Here is a 19,880-nt window from a genome sequence, read left to right on the forward strand (position 1 = left end):
TCACATGTGGTCATCGTTATCCTAAATGACAAATTGATCGCATTGCTACCTTAGTCGAAGGACACTCCTTCAGAAGGACATCTCCTTCAGACCGAACGGATAAATCCTTCAGTCTCCCACTTGTACTTAGAACAAGTACAATGCTCGATTCCCATGTCGCTTAGTATCTCATCTGATACGTCACACTGTTCAGACTTTCTTGATCTGGAGAACAACTGTCAATTCAAATGATTAACTCTTAATCCATTTGAGTGTGGCCACACATTTTCCAGTTGCTTCTCCTCAAGTGGCCCGGAGATACTTATTCCTAACTTAATAGGAGGACATCATCCAGTCTTGCACTCCCACTTAACTTCATGTCTATCCTGTCTCCCCCAGTATGCCGCCTTTATAACCTCCTTTTACGGCGCGGCGTTTGACGGTACCAAAGTTCGACATTCCTTACATAAGATGAGTGGAGCACTCATGGTTACGGAATCTCTCCAATCTTGCCTATGAGAGTTTGTGACGTTTTTTCAACTCCTTGAAAAACTCTCATCTTTGGGTTATCCAGTGTAGATTCCCCAATCATACACCCATGTAATTGACTTAAATACCATATTCCTATAGCCCATGGAACTGCGCTATCAGTCAATTCCCATGCTAGTCTTCTTGAGTCATTGTTGTCCATGCAATGACCTGGACTAGGGACTCAATAATGAATCTATTCCATGTTCACTTAGTAGGGTTCCATTTACCAGATCACGTATCTGATAAACCTACCTGGAATTCCTCATTATTTTTGGACCGTCATTAAACACTAAACCATTATTTAATGACAGAAATAACTTATTTATTTCTTTTTATTGAATGTAGCTAATTGATTACATGAAACCCCTTTCATTAATCCAATTACAACTTAAAGCCATTCATCGATGCGCTTTATACCTATACCCCTTCTATGACTCTCATACTTGGGCTGAGGCAGTGGTTTAGTTAACGGATCGGCAACGTTGTCATCCGTATCGACTTTGCAAATGACCACATCCTTTAGCTCAGTGATTTCCCTAATCACGTGGTACTTCCTTAGGATATGTTTGGATTTCTGGTGTGCCCTTGGTTCCATAGCCTGGGCGATTGCTCCATTGTTGTCATAATACAGAGTAACCCCATTCTCTATACTAGGAACTACACCAAGTTCGGAGATAAACTTCTTTATCCAAACTCCTTCCTTGGCTGCTTCCGAAGCGGCAAGGTATTCTGCTTCTGTGGTAGAGTCTGCTACAGTAGTCTGCTTTGAGCTTTTCCAGCTTACTGCTCCTCCGTTTAGACAAAAGACATAACCCGACTGCGATCAGAAATCATCTCTATCCGTTTGGAAGCTCGCATCCACATGGCCTTCCACGATTAGTTCGGCTTTCCTGCCATAAACCAAGAAGTGATCCTTTGTCGTTCTCAAGTACTTCAGGATATTTTTGGCTGCGGTCCAGTGTTTCTCACCTGGATTAGATTGGTAACGACTACACATGCTCAGAGCATATGAGACGTCTGGCGAGTGCAGACCATTGCGTACATGATAGATCCTATTGCCGAAGCATAAGGCACCTTCTTCATGTGTGCTAGCTCATTAGGATCTCGGGGACACTGAGTCATGCTAAGCGTCGTACCATGTGTCATGGGTAGGAATCATCTCTTAGAGTCTTCCATCTTGAACCTCCCAAGAACCTTATCGATATAAGTCTCTTGACTAAGTCCAATCATCCTCCTTGATCTATCTCTATAGATCTTGATGCCCAATATATATTCTGCATCTCCTAGGTCTTTGATTGAAAAACACTTCCTAAGCCACTCTTTCACGGAGTCAAGCATAGGAATGTCATTTCCAACGATCAGTATGTCATTCACATACAGGACCAAGAAAACTAGGTTGCTCCCACTAACCTTCTTGTATACACAAGATTCCTCTTCATTCTTCAGAAAACCAAACTCTTTGATTTTTTTCGTCGAATCGAAGATTCCAGCTCCGACTTGCTTGCTTCAACCCATAGATGGACCTTTGAAGCTTGCAAACCTTTCCAGCATTCTCGGAATCCTCAAAACCCTCTGGCTGTGTCATGTACACATCCTCTTCCAGTTTACCGTTCAGGAAGGCGGTTTTGACATCCATTTGCCAAATCTCATAATCGTAATGAGCTGCAATTGCTAGAATTATCCTAATGGACTTAAGCATCGCGACAGGTGAAAAGGTTTCTTCGTAGTCTATACCCTGGACTTGTCTGTAACCTTTTGCCACGAGTCTAGCTTTGAAAACGCTCACGTTTCCATCCTTGTCTGTTTTCATCTTGAAAATCCATTTGCATCCGATGGGTTCTACTCCATCGGGCAAATCAACCAAGTTCCAAACTTGATTCTCAGACATGGATTCCATTTCGGATTTCATGGCTCCCAGCCATTTTTCGGAGTCTGGGCTCGTCATAGCTTCTTTGTAAGTGCTGGGTTCATTATCCTCTACCAACAACAACTCTTGTCGTTGAGATAACTCAATCAGCCTTGCGGACCTACGCGGGGCTTGAACAACAGGTGAGACACTCTCAACTCCTTGAGGGTTCTCCTGCGAATCACATTCGCTCTGCGCGGGAGGATCTCCGAGATCTACCATCTCTTCCTCTCTTTCCTTTTCTGTCGGCTCAGAATAGTTAGGAATCGCGACTTCTGACATCGGTACAACGGCGTCAGTTTGTTGCTCAGATCGAACCTCTTCGATCTCTATATTTCTCCCACTTGTCTTCTTGGAAAGGAACTACTTTTCAAGAAAGACACCATCACGAGCAACAAACACTTTGTTCTCTGATGGGTTGTAGAAGTAATACCCCTTTGTCTCTTTTGGATAACCAACAAAGAGACACTTGTCTGATCTTGGTGCTAGTTTATCTCCTTGTAAACGCTTTACATAAACATCGCAACCCCAGACTTTGAGAAAAGACAACTTTGGAACCTTTCCAGTCCATATCTCATATGGCGTCTTTTCTACAGCTTTTGACGGAGCTCGGTTAAGTGTGAAAGCAGCCGTTTCTAGATCATACCCCCAGAAAGTGTTAGGAAGATCGGCTAAGTTCATCATCGATCGAACCATGTCCATCAATGTTCGATTTCTCCTTTCGGACACACCGTTCATCTGAGGTGTTCCTGGAGGAGTGAGTTGGGACACTATTCCGCAACTCCGAAGATGATCCTCAAACTCTTGACTCAAATACTCACCACCTCGATCCGATCGAATGGCTTTTATTTTCTTGCCAAGTTGATTCTCTACTTCATTCTGGAATTGTTTGAACACTTCAAACGATTCCGACTTATGCCTCATAAGATATACGTAACCATATCTAGTGAAGTCATCTGTGAACGTTATGAAGTAGCCATAGTTACCTCTCGCAAGTGTACTCATAGGTCCGCATACATCTGTATGTATCAGTCCCAATGGTTCACTTACCCGATCTCCTTTCCCCTTGAAGGACGATCTTGTCATCTTGCCCACTAAGCATGGCTCACATGTATTGTACGATTCCAAATCACACGATCCCAGAAGTCCATCAGAATGAAGCTTCTGCATGCGTTTTATGTTAATGTGACCCAAACGACAATGCCAGAGATAGCTTTGGTTAGAATCATGAGTACGAAGCCGTTTCGTGTCTATGTTCAGGATTTCGTCTTCTATGTTCACAACATAAAGACCATTACGCAGTTTAGCACTGGTATAGAACATCTCACCTTTGTATAAAGAACAACTCTTGTCCTTTATTATAGCGTGATATCCCTCTTTGTCTAACACCGGCGCAGAGATGATGTTCCTTGATATAGTGGGTACATAATAGCAATTATGCAGCACTAATATCAACCCAGTCTCTAAACTGAGCTCAAAGGTTCCTACAGCCACAGCAGCAACTCTTGCCTTATTTGCGACTCGTAGAACCATCTCGCTCTTTGTCAGATACCTGACCTCCTTGAGCTCATCTAATTCTGAAATTATATGTGCTCCACATCCGGTATCAAATACCCATGAGGGAGAGTCAGTCATATCTGCCAAATTGACCTCTATAACATTGGCACCGACTTCCACTTCCTTTTCTGGTAGCTCTATTACGCTTTCTTTCTTTGAAGCATCGAGAACTCTTCTCTAAACGTGAACTAATACTATTTGCCATCTCTACTCTACAGAAACAAAATAAGGATTTTGCTAAGTACTACATTCAATGTTTATGCAAAAACAATTTTTGCCATATTATTCAATGAAAATCGTCCCCCTATGAATAAGCGTACTTTGGCACTGCCCTTAACTTCACCCTCCTGGGTGAGTAACTCCTTACTGATCATATCTCATATGACTCTTGGTTGATGAATAACACTTTGTGTTCAATTCATCCTTTTGCCTCGAAATCCAAAACCTTTTTGCTGACTCGTTGAGAATAACCATTTAGACATGTAGACCTCTTCATAAGTCTACCCGTATTGTCCCGAGGTAAAAGATGGCACCCTGCTTTGGCATGACCCACCATCGATGAACAAGGGCGCAACAGGCGTCTTAATCTGGGTAGGCATTACTCAAAATTCTTTTTGGGGACTCTTACGTTTTTGTTTGCATACATTATTGTGAACTCTAACATAATCATACACCACATAAAACATAAATAAGTAAATGCGCGCGAGAAAATAAATCAAGCAGACATGATCCTAGTATGGCCCCTAACCTAAAAGATCTAATCTTCTTAGGTTCTTTGCTTGTTTTGCCTCCGTTCGCCTGGATCTCCATCCTCGAACATCCATTGAATTCTCCCACTCGAACCACGATCTCATCCTTTGGCTCTTCAATGGACTCTTTTGGACCCTTAACTCTAATTACAAGATTCAACGATTCGCAGATCGTATAAAACTTGAAATTAAATTAATTACATCGGGCACCCATCCGTGCTTAAAAACAAGATTAAACAATTCTATGGCCATACTAGAACCCGCATTCACATCCATACATACATAATAATATGACACTCATAAAACACCCAAGTATGTATGAGATTCGCTTCCTTAGGTCGAATCTAGGTTTGCTATGTTCTAGATAGCTTTTCGGGAGATACTACCGACATCTCTATGTCTAACGTGCCTTAAGTCTAATTTTCTCAAAATTCCGACTAATGGCTCGTTTCGGTTTTATCCTAAAAGATTTTGAAATCGTTTTGGAAAAACTCCGATTTAGGCTTTTGGTTGGCCCGGGTCGCTTTCGGAAAAAAATATGGTCAAAGTCTGAAGAAGAAAATAGAAACCTCCCACTTAAGTCAAGGCCCAAAAGACCCGAGTCAAACTCTAAAGACTTAAGTCAAACTTGGTCAAGGACCCCTTTGACTAGACCAAGTCAAGTCACGGTCCAGGTCCGAACCAAGGTCGGACCCGGATTGGCACGTTCCAGACCGTGCCAAGTCCCTCGGGTGGACGCGTCCTGGCCCTAGGCCAGACGCTTCCCAGCCCCACAGACGCGTCCTAGACGCTCTGTCCAAGCATATGCCTCTCGGACTCCCAGTCCGAGACAGCTACTGGTTTCACCAGACGCGTCCCAGACGCGTTCTAGAAGGAACAGTCCCGGTCGCGTCCGGATTCTCAATCCGAGACGCGTCCGGACTTCTCTGTGGTCGCGTCCTGAAGACGCTGCCTCAAGTGCCAGACGCTGATCCTTCGGGATCCCAGTCCGAGACGCTCTCGGACTCCCAGTCCGAGACGATCTCGGACGCGTCTTCCTGTCCGAGAAAAACTCGGACGCGTCCTATCCGAGACGCTCTCGGATTCCCAGTCCGGGAAGGACTGGGACGCGTCCTGAGCGTCCGCGACTGGCCAGACGCGTCCTGGGACGCGTCTTGGTCGGTCCGGCTCCTGGACAGCACCTTCTTCCCTTCTAATTTTCGTTTTCTTCCCACTTTTTGCTGCTGTTTTGATGAATCTTCATCCAAAAACCAGCAATTTTGAAAACTCTTTTCAAAAAACCATCCACTTTACACCTCTTTTGAAAACCCTTTTCAAAAACTCAAAATTTTAAAGTTCTCCCATTGAAACTCTTTCAATTTTCTATCCGATTAAGTCTAAATCCAATTTAAACTAATCAATTTCATGTCTAAATCCCTATTTAAACATAAAATCATCAAATCAATCAAGCTCGAATCTAATTCGACTAGTCAGAGATAGTTTCATGCAACCGGCTCGTGATGCCACTGTAGGGTTTTGTGTATCCTATACACTAACTAGTGTTCTAAGCGGAATCTCAAACATCATATGTTTAACACTAGATTGCCCAGGATCATATGCATAAACTAATCAATGAACTAGAAGAGGGATAAATACCTTAACGCGTTTTTCCCTCGAACCATTCTAATCGCATGTAAAGATCGAGAGCTCCAATTGTAGCTCCTCTACTTGAGACACCGAGTGAATATACTTGATCTCCCTTCCTTTCAGACTGCTAGGACTTACTAGAAGGTTGAGAAGAACTCTTCTTCTTGACTAGATTGATAGAACGCGAGCTTTTTCTCCATATTCCTCTCTCTCCAATAGCTGTATATTCAGAGAGAGAGAGAGCTGTATATTTTCCACTAGAGAAAAATCCACACCTTTTCTGTTCTCAACTGACCCAATATATAGACAAACCCTAATTAGAATCCCATTCAGATTAGGTTTTCTATTTCCGGGTCACAGAAAAGATAATTACCAAAATACCCTTTTGGGGTATTTTGATAATCCCTTAAGTGTGGCCGACCAGGGCAGCCCACCATGGGCCTTATATGGCCGACCCACTTACTCTGGTCGGCCATCTCATGGCCGGCCCAATGAGCCTTCCTTCTATCTTGTCCCGAATCTCCATTCGGACCCTTTCGGCCTTTCCAGTTGGATCCCATCCAACTTTAGCCAGTTCCCGTCTAGTCAATTCTCTCCGATCAAGCTACCACTCTTATGTGTAACCCGTTGTAGGATCCGGTCTATGTTAGCCGCGAATCAACTCCTTGATCCGACGATCGTAGTTGGCTTCTAGCAAAGCATTACGACCCCTAATTGGACCGGACTGGATGATCTTCACGTGTGGTCATCGTTATCCTAACTGATAAATTGATCGCATTGCCACCTTGGTCGAAGGACACTTCTTCGGAAGGACATCTCCTTCAGACCGAACGGATAAATCCTTTAAATTTATTACTGCTACCGTAAATACTACTTATAACATCCTGTGTTTTAAAAGGTTGGTTTAGGCACTATTTGACATTTAGGTCAAGTCGAAAGAGGGACTAAATCAGCAAAGAGTTCAATTTGGGGGTATTTTGCAGTTAAGTCAAAACCAGGGGCCTAACTGCAATTTCGTGGAATTGGATAAGAGAAGAAAAATCAGACCTTTTGTCCCTCTTTTGCTCGACAGAAATGGGATTTAGTATAGGCACATAGATAGATGGTATAGGGACATGACCAAAATATCATATGTTTAGATTTGAAGTCCCTTTACCAATTAGAAAATAAACATTGTTTTTAGAGATTTAAATCGAATAAATTAATGTTTATTTGGATAAAAACTAAGATTAAAACAATACAAGTATCGAAGTTTTCTTTTATTTTCATGTCCTTCCTTAGATCCACATATCCTAAAACAAAACCCTATTTTTAACCTATAAACAACCATCATCTATAAACAACTTAATCTATAAAACAACCATCACCTATAAACACTACATTCTTATTTACTTTTAAGTTGTCTCATCTCTTTCTTTCCTATGTAAGAAATTTGTTATTTAATCCTATTAGTGTATAATGTTGATGATAATTTTTCCCAAAAAGTAAATATTTCAGTTACCATGTTTACTTATTTTTATTTGTCGTCAGAATTTCTGTCACTATAGTCGAAACATTAAACATATTTCGACCGCAGTTGTTGAAATATGCCCAAAATTTCGACCTATATTCGTATTTCGACAATAGCTGTCGAAATTTTGCTCATATTTCGATTACTTTGTCCGAAATTTTTCTGTGAAATTTTATTTCATCATTTGTTCCGTGTTTTAAGATTGAGAAAGAGATTTTGACTATTAAAATATCTTATCTTTTTGTGGTTAATTTTAAATATTAAAGTATTATCAATATTGTCATTTGAAAGTGAATATATGATGATTTATTTAGCTTTTATGAGAAAAATGTCTACTTACTAAAAGGACCAATGTCCCTTTACTAATCGTGTCCCAATACACTAGACACAGGTCTCTTTACCAAAGACCACAGAAATTGAGGGTTAGGGTTTGGGTGAAAGAAAATTCGATTTCTATGGAGATTTCAAGTTGATTTCAAGGGGAAATCTGATTTTTTGTTGAATTCGAGCTTCAATGAGTTGATTCGAGCTTAGTTCGTTAATTTTGGTAAGTAAAACTCTCTCTCTCTCTCTAGATCGTATTTCTTTTGAGTCGGGTTAATGAAATCTTGTTTCTACTTCGAATTGTTATTAGTTTGGGATGAAAACATGAACAAGTAGAGTAAGAGTAATAAAATCAATTTGGTAATTGTAGTTTTGATGATTTAATGTCAAAATTCTTAATTCTAGGGTTTAAGGTTTATAAAATTTGGGGATTTGTATGATTCATATAGTTCTAGGGTTTATATAGTTGGGAATAAAGTAATTTTGGTATATAAGTAAACTTTAGAGAGATTATTTGATATAAATCATCGATCGATCGATTGCCGATTCGGGGACTGAATTTAGTCTACTGTCCGAGCCTTTCTGGGATTTATATGTTACTTGAACGGACTTTCCCGAAACACGAGAGTCGTAGCTTAGGATCTTATATTTCCAGAATGGTATGGTACAAGTCGTTTCGATATCGGACGAGAGAGTTACGAATGTTTTAACGAACATCGCGCTATTCAGCAAACCTGAAAGCTGCCTACTGTTTTACTATTTTAGCTGGTCATCAAGATATCGAATGCTGTTTGAGTCTTCATCAATATTGTAGTATGTCTCGTGACGATTCCAGAAAGGTATAGTACGAGTTTATTGGAGTTTGGATGAGGGAAATAGGAGCATTCGAACACGCAGCGTACGGTTAATCAAACTGATGCACTGCTGCGTATATTTTGTGATTTTCGGAGATGTTTTAATTGGAATTAGAGGATACTACCTTAGAGAAAAACATCATAAATGATATAAGATTTCTAACGACTAAAGATTTGATTGAAACTGATCAACGATAAGAGAGTTGTGATTGTTATAGTGCGTAATGCGTTGTTAGGGATATCTATGGTGCTGTTGTGAGTGGTAACTTTCGAGGGTGGTTCACTCGGAGTTTGGCGCAGACATTTAGTAACCAAATGTTAAGGACATAAGTACCGGTCAAACGGTGTATGAGTGGGCTTGATTGGATATGTCTGTGGAAGTTAGATCGATTAAATCCGGTGATATTCAAAGTCTTCCGAAGTTCGCGAATTTACTTTTATGTTTTAAGTTTTCTTTACGTTATTGTCTTTATTATACGAAGGTTCTTAGTATAAGAACCTAACGTTTCTATTCGTTTTTGCTATTCTTCCTTATCCCAGAGCATGCGAATGAGGAGGAATAGGTCGTCTGGTAGGCGGGAGGTCTTTGGTGATGCAAGGGCTGAGGTAGGGGTTCTGAATCCTTTATCCAGCATGGTTTTATAGATAATGAATATGCTAGATTCTATAGTTATATATGCGCCATTATAACTAGAGTTTAGGTAGCATGAAACTCGATTTCTGTGATGAACTGAAATATGCTTGAAATGTTTTGATGCGATATGAGAAATGTTTTCGAACTGATTTTACGATGATTGTGAACTACTGGGAATTTTCTTGTATGTACCCGACTGCGGATTATGTCAACTTACGGGCACGTAGCCATTGAGGGTAGGATGACATGTGGACACGGTTGTGACCCGTGTGAGACTGGTGAGGTTCAGGTCCTTCCATGGTAATTGGGGGACGGCTCTCTTATTCGAACTCGGTGATAAAATAAACATATTTAGATACTTAAGGTATATATGTATCATGAGGTAAACTCTTCAATGATTGCGGAGTCCCTTAGTGGGAGAGGGACTTACCGGCTAGGGGTAAGTCTCTTTCTCGAGGAGACGTAGTGCATTAGCTAGTGCCTAAATGGGCTGGTACTATCTAACGCACTCTAGGCTCTCCTGAGGAACTCTCCTCTTATTGGGAGCGCACCATGGGTGGGCAGCTAATCACTGTTATTGCTTGCTAAATTAAGGAAAATGGTTTTGTATATAGTATATATGGTAACTGGTTTGATAACTCGTTTTGTCATGATGTTTACAACTTATTAAATGAACTTTTGAAAACGTGATGGGTTTTGGATTGGTCTTTTAACAGAATAACTCGTGTCGGTGAGTATTCTGACCCCCTACCAGTTGTTAGTGTGTGATGAGACATGAAAATGTCCCATTTGAATCTCTTAACTCGGGTTAGTTAGTCCAATTCGAGCGGTTACTCTGATGATTTATTTGATTTTCTTTCTCAGGTCTCATTTACGGAGTTCGATGCGAAAACATCGTGATAAAGACATACTTGAGGGGCATTTTAATGACAAGGGTATTCTGGTCAATATTAGTGCTCATGTGAAGGTAGAGTCAAAGACGAGTCCAACGGTAAAAACGGGAGTCGAATCGGAGTCCGGATGAACAAACTGAAGCAAGTCAAAGTTGGGATCAACATCGATTGTCCACATCAGCTAGATGGCATATGTGGCGCAGATTCAAAAGGGTGGAATGCAACTTTCGGTACACAGGTAGGGACTGTTGGGACTATTTCGGGATCCATTTCAGCTGCTGATTCTATACACCCGCGTGTAAGAGGCTACAACGCTCCACCAAGGAAAGCAATCAAATACACGGCAGGGATCATTTATGGGACACTTGGCTCTATCGGAGAGGCACGTCCATCCTCTTAATTTATGCCGAGATGCACCATAGCGATCACTTGATTCAGAAAACCCTAGGCTCTCCCCCATTTGAGTTCCTTGTATCATTTGTATTTATTTTCATTTTCGTTATTTTATTTTAATATTTTATTCATTTTAAAACCAAAATCAAAACATTTGAAAAATCTTATTACTTCCTAGTTTTAAAATAGATTCAACTAGTCTCTGAGGAACGAACCGGTCTTACCGGAAATATTACAACTTCACACCCGTGCACTTGCGGGTGTAGACCTATTTAGGAAACTTTTTAGGCCCATCAGTGTGCAGGTTCTTTGTCGTAGCCTCGAGGCGGAGTTGTATTCCAGCCGGTGATCTTGTCTGACGAGGCTAGTGGCGTTGCGTAGTTTTCTTTTGTTATCGTTTATTGGCTTTTCGTTATTTCCAAGTTATGTATAAAAATTATTGCAGAAACAAAACTCTAATATGTATATACGTAACACTTAGAGTTGTTTATAAGTTGTATCGGCGTTTTATGAGGCGTTTGTATTTTTGTGGTTCGGGTTTCGACCCGAAACTGAGTTGAGTTTGTTTAGCTTCCACTTTATAGTTTATTCTTGTATATGCGGATGTATGGTTTGCATGACAGGTTTACAGGTGCGACCGGTTCGATTTACAAAGGAGACTCTGCCGGATTTTTGTCTCGTCTGTTAGTTGTCGGGGCGTGGTCGTGTCTATTTTGGGACACGGGACGTCACACTGCTAGAGCCAGAAACAGTGAGGAAAGCGAGACATTAGCCATTTTCAACAATCTTATTTGGCCGAAAGAACATAATCACATGCAGGTCATATTTGAAAGTGACAACATCAATCTTATCAAACACCTCAATAACCTAACGCATTGATGTGTCCAAAAAGGTACACCTGCAAGTATACGGGCGTCAAGTAATAAAAACTCGGTAAAACCGGAATCGAATCCTCAGGGACGAAGTATAATCTATTCTAAAACTTGTATCTATGGCAATTTCCTCTTTTAAAGATAGTCTTAAAAGTAAAATAACTAAAACAGAAAAATAAAAAATAAAAAGTTGATAATTGGGAAGCTTATGAGAAGGGAGAATCTAGGGTTTCAGGATCCACTTTAGCAAGTATGACATCTAACTTATGCAATTCAAATCTTCTTCTTATATAACTCAAGGAAGAATAACCAACCTCGGATGATTTTTTACTTTTCAGAACACGTAGTTTAAAACTTTCAATTTCGGTACGTAAAATTACGGGTACTCTAACTATTAGATATCAAACGTAAGCATGAATCATTAAAGACCTAATGTCTAAATATGATACATCAAACATAAGTATAACTAATGAAAGGGGTTATCGTAAAAGATACGCGAAGAAATCAAAGTATTAAGTACTTTAAAGTGATTAAGTCAGAAAATCATATAAAACTAAAGCTTAACCTTAACCCTAGATCGGGAAAGTTAGTTACTCATGATGGATGAGAGCATAATAATGATTAAAGAGAAGGAAAAGAATAACATTAAAGAAAGGAAAAGAATTGGAGAAGGAAACACCTTTTTTCTTGAAATTTCACTCTGTGCAGCCAAACAGACCCTAAGAGAAAATTGTTTTCTCGTCTTCTCGGAAAATACTTCTCTGTGGGAAAATTATTTCCCTTCTCTGGTTTTTCTCTCTCTACTGTTTTCTCTTTCTTTCTCTTTCTAAACTTTCTCTTTCTCTCTCTAAAACAGAAATATACTCTCCCTTTCTCTCTCTAACCGAGATAGTAAAGGAAGGAGAAGAAGAAGATAATTTTAATGGAGTTTTATAATTTATTCAATCTCTCTCTCTCCACAAACAGTAGCTTCTCTCTCACTCTTTCAATCTCTCCTTCTCTCTCTACAAACAGTAACTTCTCTCTCACTTACTCTTTCAGTCTCTCCTTCTCTCTCTCACAAAGAGAAGAATTAAAAGAAAAAGAAACAGGAAAGAAACTCTCAAACTCTCTCTCTCTAACCTCGGTTTTAGCTTTAATGGTGAGGAATCTCTTCTCGGTTCACCTTCTTCTCCTTTTATAAGGTTTAGTTGAGTCGGTTATTTCCTTCAATTTCTATCAGTCGGTTTCCTTTTTCTCCTTCTAATCGAGTCGGTTGTTGCCTTCATCGGGTCGGGTCCGGTTTTGTTATTTTAGTAATTTTCGTTTTTTCTAAAAACAGAGAAGAGAAGAAGGAAGAAGATGATGACCAGTTAATGCTTGGTGTACTCCTGTTATACCCGAAAGTAGCCCGCTTTATTTCTGGGTCATTCGATTATTTCCTGGATGCGCGCCACGTGTCCCTCTTGACTCTTGGTCCATTGAAATTAACCCGAACTTTGACTCGCTATATTTTACTCATCCGAACTTCGATTTGACTTCCGTTTTCACCTACGGGTTCGTCTTGGACTCTACTTTCCATCCGAGCACTAATCTTGTCCTTGAAATCAGAATCAACAAATGACCAAAATACCCCTAGTCTGCATTTTCTCCGACTTTTATCCGTTTTGCACACATAACTCTGAAAAAGGTACCTGAGTAGAAAAAGGAGTAATTCATGAGAGTAACTGCCCTAGATAGACTAACTTGTCCAAATTAAGAGACTCAGATGGGACATTTTCATGTCTCATCACGCATCAAGTGCAATGGCAATCGTTGTTGCATATTCGAAGTATAAGAAATATCAAGCGTGAGCTTCAACAGGTCAAATTTAGTCACATCAAGAGAAATGCAAAATACTCAGGTGGAGTCATCTTCTCATTAACCCGAGTTTTCAACCCACAATAGGCGCTACACAGTGAGCTACAAACTATTATGCTAGGGTTAGATCGGGGAGACTCTATAGGGTTAAGGGATCATATATTGGAAAGTGATTCATTATCCCTCGTTGGATTCTTATTGTAAGGTTGTATCTCAGAAACACAAGAACAAATCCTGGCCTTCAACGTTGAAATCTAGTTTTGCCACTGCGAAAGTAATTGGGCCCCACACATGTTGGCTACGTCCACATGAGTCCGTATAAAACGGTCTAATGGTGTTGCACCCCTCGAAGTTAAAATTTCTTATAATGTAGCCCATGCTTTAACTTTATTATTTGATTTTAAGGACTATTTGTGAACTTTTATCATTTAAAGGATTTACTTAAAAAAAAATCTGGAGCCGTATGTTGGGCATGGGCCCAAGTTGTCAAAGATCAAGTAAAATTGATGGGGTTGGAATTAGAATCCGACGCCCACGGGTTGAATGAGTTACCCATATATAAAAAGCAATACGACCTCTTCTCAAACCCTAAAAGAAAGAAAAAGAGAGAAAGTGAGAGAGAGAGAGAGAGAGAAAACGATGGAGATGGGAAACGCTTCTGAGCCTAAAAGGCAAAAACGAAAAGAAAACAAGGATGATGCTGATGAATCACTACCAATTACTGAAAGAATGAAGTATGTTAGGTATGTATATATGAATCTCTTCTTCTTCTACTATTACTTTGTCCCCAATTTCAGTTTTTTTTTTTATTCCTTTACCCTATAAATCTGCTTCTTATGATGATGATGATTAATTAGGGTTTCAATTTGATAAATATTAAGATTTGAATTCTATTCGTTCTATGCATCTGATAATGTCTTGTAATTAAAGAATTTTCAACTAGGTTAAGATTCATGATTTTTTTTTTCTCCCCCAATTCGTTTTTTTTTTTTGGTCATATTTACGCCAAACTTGAAAAGCAGGATTGAGAATCTCTCTTCCTTCTGAATCGATGATCGAGGTTTCTGGTTGCGAGATCGATCCATCCACATAGCCAATCAGATCATTGCTGATTAGAATTGATTCGAATTGATCACGCCAGACCAAAAAGTTATTCTCATCGAGTTTTTCAGAGATATAATTTGTGATATTAAGAGTTAAAAGGTTGTGATGAAGAAGAAGATGATGATGAAGACGACTCCATGATCAACGAAGGTTTCTCTCTCTAAGATTTAGATGCGGAAGCAAATTAAAAAACCTAGAAGCTCTGTTACCATGTTAGATCAGAGACTCAAAGTAAGATAGAGAGAGAAACAGTATTTTCTCATTAAACCAAACTAAGGAGTAATCATCTCCTTATATAGACAAGATACAGAGTTCGGTAGAGAGAGAGTGAGAAAGTTTGTTATTATAACAAACTTTCATATTACAGTTATCTCTAACAGAATTATGAGAAGGTAAAAAGACATAAATGCCCCTAGTACTTACTCTTCCTTTATACTAACACTCCTATTACACCTTCTTCTAATATTAACACTTCTATTACACCTTCTTCTCTCTAACAGGCTTAAACTAGGTTAAACTAGTAGTATTTCTGTTCATATGTTGAATTAGGGGGGGTTCAATTTGATTAAAGATTTGTTCATCTAGTTAGATTTTCCTGAATAATTTAATAATTGTATGTGATGGATGCATGATTATAAAGGTCTTGAAATTTGATGAGTAAATCCATCCTCCTAATAAGAGTTGCCTAGACTTCTGCTGCTGCTAGGAAATACTACCCTATAATTATTCTTATTGTTTGGTCATAAGATGACCAATCAACCAACCAAGGAATGGATGCTCTAGTTTATTTATGACGTTTAATGCACATATCACTTGGGAAGTCTGAGTATATATATCTTAAATAGATCAACAACATAGGGTTTTCTAAACCCTATGATTGATATACTTCATTCTTATTGTTTGAATGTTGTTGTTGTTGTTTCAGGGAAGATATTTCTAATTGTCTCAATGAGTGGAAAAAGTTGGATTTTCAACTTAAGATGGAATTGGCAGGAAAGATATTTAACAGGGTGCAAAATCGTCTGAACAATTTGGCGCGCAATGTTGGACGAATATATGGATTGGCATCAATATTCTTCCAGGCTAATTACGAGGATTTGCTTTACGAAAATGAGAAATTTAAGGTATTACTACTACTACTACTAAGTTACTATTATTAATCAATTTTTCTTAAGGAATTGCAGTTAGTTAGCTCATAATCATTTACTTACCTCTTTCTTCTTCTTCTTCTTCTTACCTTAAAAAGGAATTGACTGAAGAGTTGGAACGCGAACATTCGGATTTCTTTTCCGTTCATGCTAATAAACACCTGGGGGATGAGTTTAATAATTGTCTCGTTAAATTATGTAAGGTAAGATTATTATTAGTAAACAACTCAACTCTCTCTCACATACTATATTAATATTATCTTTAGGATATTATTTTTTTTAATTTATTATTGTCCAACAGATTCAAAGAAAAACTAGCATGATGGATGATGACTACAGATCAAGTGATAATTACATATATCTGATGTTTCAGATGATACCAGAGAAAGTGTTAGATGGTGATTACCCTGAGGAAGACGACTATTTTGTTATCCGGGATCAAATGGAATGCATGGTAAAGTTGATTGACAAGGGTGAAGAAGCTGGCAGTCACCCATGTGACTTGGTCTATTGGCTTCGTTATATAACTGATATTATAGATGATGAGATAAAATGTCAATGCGAAGACAAAAACAACTTGACTGAGAGACAAGAACCTCTGGTTGAAGAACCTCTGGTTGAAGAACCTCTGGTTGAAGAACAAGAACAATATAGCTACCAGCTACCTCCTCATTTGTTAAAATGTAATCTGAGGAATAACTAATAGGAGCCGTGCTTTTCATGTTATATTTCGTTATATAACTGATATTATAGATGAGATAAAATGTCATTTTATTATGAGTTACTGCTACTGCTACTACTACTACTACTACTATTTTCGTAAATTCAAATGTGGGTCTTATTGTTAACACTGTTAGTCAACTTTTATGGTTAATTTTTTGTTTCCACATTTGCCCTTCTTATAAAAATAATTTTGTTAATTTAAAATTGACCTCCTTTTAAATTGAGTTAATTCCTAAAAAATTATAACTACGTTAGAAATTAGGGGGCTAAACTGGAATACATATAAAAAGTTAAAAAACACATCATTTCTCCCTCTCTCTCATCCACATCACCTCAGTCCACATCATCATCTTCTTCGACGAAGGTTTCCGACTGGCCAATTTTCAGGCGACCTTGAAACATAATTTAATTTTTTTTTTCAAATCTCTTCTTCTCTTTCTCTCTTTCTAACCTCCCCTTTGCCGGAGAAACCTAACCTGGTTTCAAACCAGACCTGGTTTCTCGGCAAAGGGGATCTTCTCCTTCGTCGGAGTTGTATAGAGAGAGATAGATGTTAGATAGAAAGACGAGAGAGAGGTTGGATAGAAAGAGAGAGGAAGCAAAAAATTAGATGGAGAAGAAGAGATTTGGAAAAAAAATTATGTTTCCATGTCGTCGAAAAATTGCCCCGTCGAGGACCTTCGCTGGGGATGATGATGTGGAGGAGAGAGGAGGGAGAGATGAGGTGTTTTTTTATAAAAAAAATTATATGTATTCCAGTTTAGCCACCTAGTTTTCTCTAAAGTAGTTATAATTCTTTGAGAATTGACCCGAATTTAAAAGGGGTCAATTTTGAATTTACAAAATCATTTTATAAGAAGGGAAATTGTGCAAACAAAAAAATTAACCAGAAAAGTTGACTGACGGTGTTGACAATAGGGGTCACATTTAAATTTACGAAAGACAGGATAAAGGAAGCTAGTCACAAAGTAGGAGGTCATAAAAAAAACTCATTAATTATTATATTCGAAGAAGTTAATTGTTAACCAAATATCAGAGTTTGTAATTCTACGGAATAATAAATGACAACCAAACGAAAGAATTCTTACTTCCATGAAATAAATTTCATGAAAGACTTTCCTTGCAAAGTCTTTTATTTCCATGGAATTATTGTAGCGGTGAACTTACTCTTTAAGGTCGATTACAATCGAAACTCTTGTTTTAAAGCTTTGGGGTTAAAGGGTTTTTTAATGTTAAATTACTTACCGTTCCTCTCTCGGATTGAAGAGTGGTACTACTTTTTTTGCCTTGGATTCTCCACTGCCTCCTATTTTAAACATTGTGTGATAACTCAAAACTCTAAATATTGAAACCAAATAAGATGGGAGAAAGACCATAGTTCACATTTTTCCTAATTATAAAACTAAATATCATCAATATAAATTAGCTCTCCTCTTAATATTACACCAAAGTTGCATAAACGAATATTCTTGTATAATTTAGATACCTCGAAAACAGATTGGACCTTAATCCCTTTTTGAATTTTATTTTGGGTCTAAAATCCGTGGCCCCTAAATATTAGTTACCCATATATAAAATGGGGAAATTTGTTGTTTGGGCCCCTTTCATATAATTGACTTGTTGTTTAGACTCCCTTTTTTCAGTGTTGCACTCCCTTCTGACGGAATCATCAGGGAATATTCTGTCTCATATAATTGGAACGTATACTTAATTTTGAAGCCACAAATACAAATGTTGTAACAAAACTCAAACGTATAAGATAACACCACAAATTCTTGTTCTAATACAACATGAAACCTTGTTCCAATACAACATATTTGAAGATATAAAACACTTACAATAACCATTAAACCAGTTTAGACAAAACTACTAACATGGCTAAACCTTGAATAACTACTAAAACTTGCAATAAAAACACTACTTTGACTAATAAATCTTTTATTTTCGTTAACTCCATCTTTTTCGGCATTGAGGTTACCACTTCTTCTATCAATCTTGTCGAATTTGCAGGAGACGTAGATTGGGAGCTCTCCGAACGAACCGGTTCGGCCCATATGAAGTCATTTGGATGTTCTTTACCTACTGGACACTTGTAGTACTTTCTCCCTGGATTTCTCACTGTTCTAGACCTCTTAATTTCCATGTCGCCAGCTCCACAAAAGCAGGGCATCTGAGGATAAGATCTTCTCTCCATAAACTACATAAGTATAACATAATACATATTTATAAGTATAACAAAATTGAATGAACAACTCGATCAAAATAGAAACATTAGCAAGTCTATAGCCACATCCATCTTGATTTAAAAAAAAAGGCTACCCGACACTTTAGTAGTAATCTATATAGGTAACAGCGGGAACCTAAACAACTTTAACTATACAAAAGTTCCAAAGAAATAAGAGTAAAAAAACACATCTATAAAATCCCTAAATTATCAATCCCCTACCCAGCTATATAAAATCAAAAAACACATCAAGACAACTAGACAGACACTATTAATCTGAAATAACACAGTGAATGATACAATGGAAGTATATAAGAAATGAAGGTTAAAAACTAAACTGATATCAAATACTTTCAGATGCCATCGTATAACTTATTGCGCCACACATATTCTGGAGCCATCAATAAGTGTCATTTTTTATGTCTAGGAATAGTATGTTCATAACTCATCACTTCAACTTACAAAAACAAACCTAACTCATCTCTATTTTAGCACACATGAATGAGAATTTCAATTGAGACTGGAGATTGCATCATAGCATCTGTATCACATTGACATAAATCCAAATATCCAATAGATAGAACTTTTCTTTCCAATAGATAGAACTTTAATATGATTATCCTTACAGAGGCTATTTAAGATCTTATTACAAGATATTATGTCAGGTATGAACCCTCTCTCAATCAGAGCTCGGTGAAACTTCAAACACTTACCAATTTCACCATTGCTAACAAATAAATCCATAAAAATGGAATACCCATTTCGTAGTTCTCCATAAATTTTCAAAATCAGGTCAAAACAACCCAATTTTGCTAACAAACTAAACAAATGTGAGTTAGAGTGAGGTGAAACTACAATCCCTAAAATATTACTTACAGACAAAGATAATCAAATAAAGTTTAGAGAGATAGAAAACCATGAGGACTCACCTCGGTTTGTAGTGAAATCTTCAAACCCGTAGAGAGACAGAGAGTTAGAAAGTATGATAAGTTGGGAGGAATAAATAAAACCAAA

At 38.2% G+C, this 19,880-nt stretch overlaps 1 protein-coding gene and 1 long non-coding RNA gene across 3 annotated transcripts; both read left to right on the forward strand.

The window, feature by feature from the left end:
• The first annotated feature begins 8,268 nt into the window (after positions 1-8,268).
• On the forward strand, positions 8,269-11,118 carry LOC147537684 (uncharacterized). Its single transcript, XR_015225851.1, has 3 exons — positions 8,269-8,405; positions 9,577-9,642; positions 10,535-11,118. It is a non-coding gene; the product is annotated as an uncharacterized LOC147537684 (long non-coding RNA).
• Positions 11,119-14,256: 3,138 nt separating this feature from the next.
• Positions 14,257-16,767, forward strand: LOC147537685 (uncharacterized). 2 transcript variants are annotated; one of them, XM_086641257.1, is made up of 4 exons: positions 14,257-14,410; positions 15,697-15,895; positions 16,018-16,122; positions 16,293-16,767. In XM_086641257.1, exons 1-4 carry the CDS (start codon positions 14,307-14,309, stop codon positions 16,620-16,622), a joined length of 738 nt encoding a protein of 245 aa, XP_086497383.1. In that variant the 5' UTR covers positions 14,257-14,306; the 3' UTR covers positions 16,623-16,767. The 2 variants fall into 2 exon arrangements, with proteins under 2 accessions (XP_086497383.1, XP_086497385.1); XM_086641259.1 differs by having other exon boundaries at positions 14,264-14,410; positions 16,221-16,767.
• The last annotated feature ends 3,113 nt before the right edge of the window (positions 16,768-19,880 follow it).

Source organism: Eschscholzia californica, unplaced genomic scaffold (assembly GCF_041429995.1).
Source record: "Eschscholzia californica isolate CP2 unplaced genomic scaffold, dmEscCali1.0.p SCAF_5, whole genome shotgun sequence".
NCBI lineage: Eukaryota > Viridiplantae > Streptophyta > Magnoliopsida > Ranunculales > Papaveraceae > Eschscholzia > Eschscholzia californica.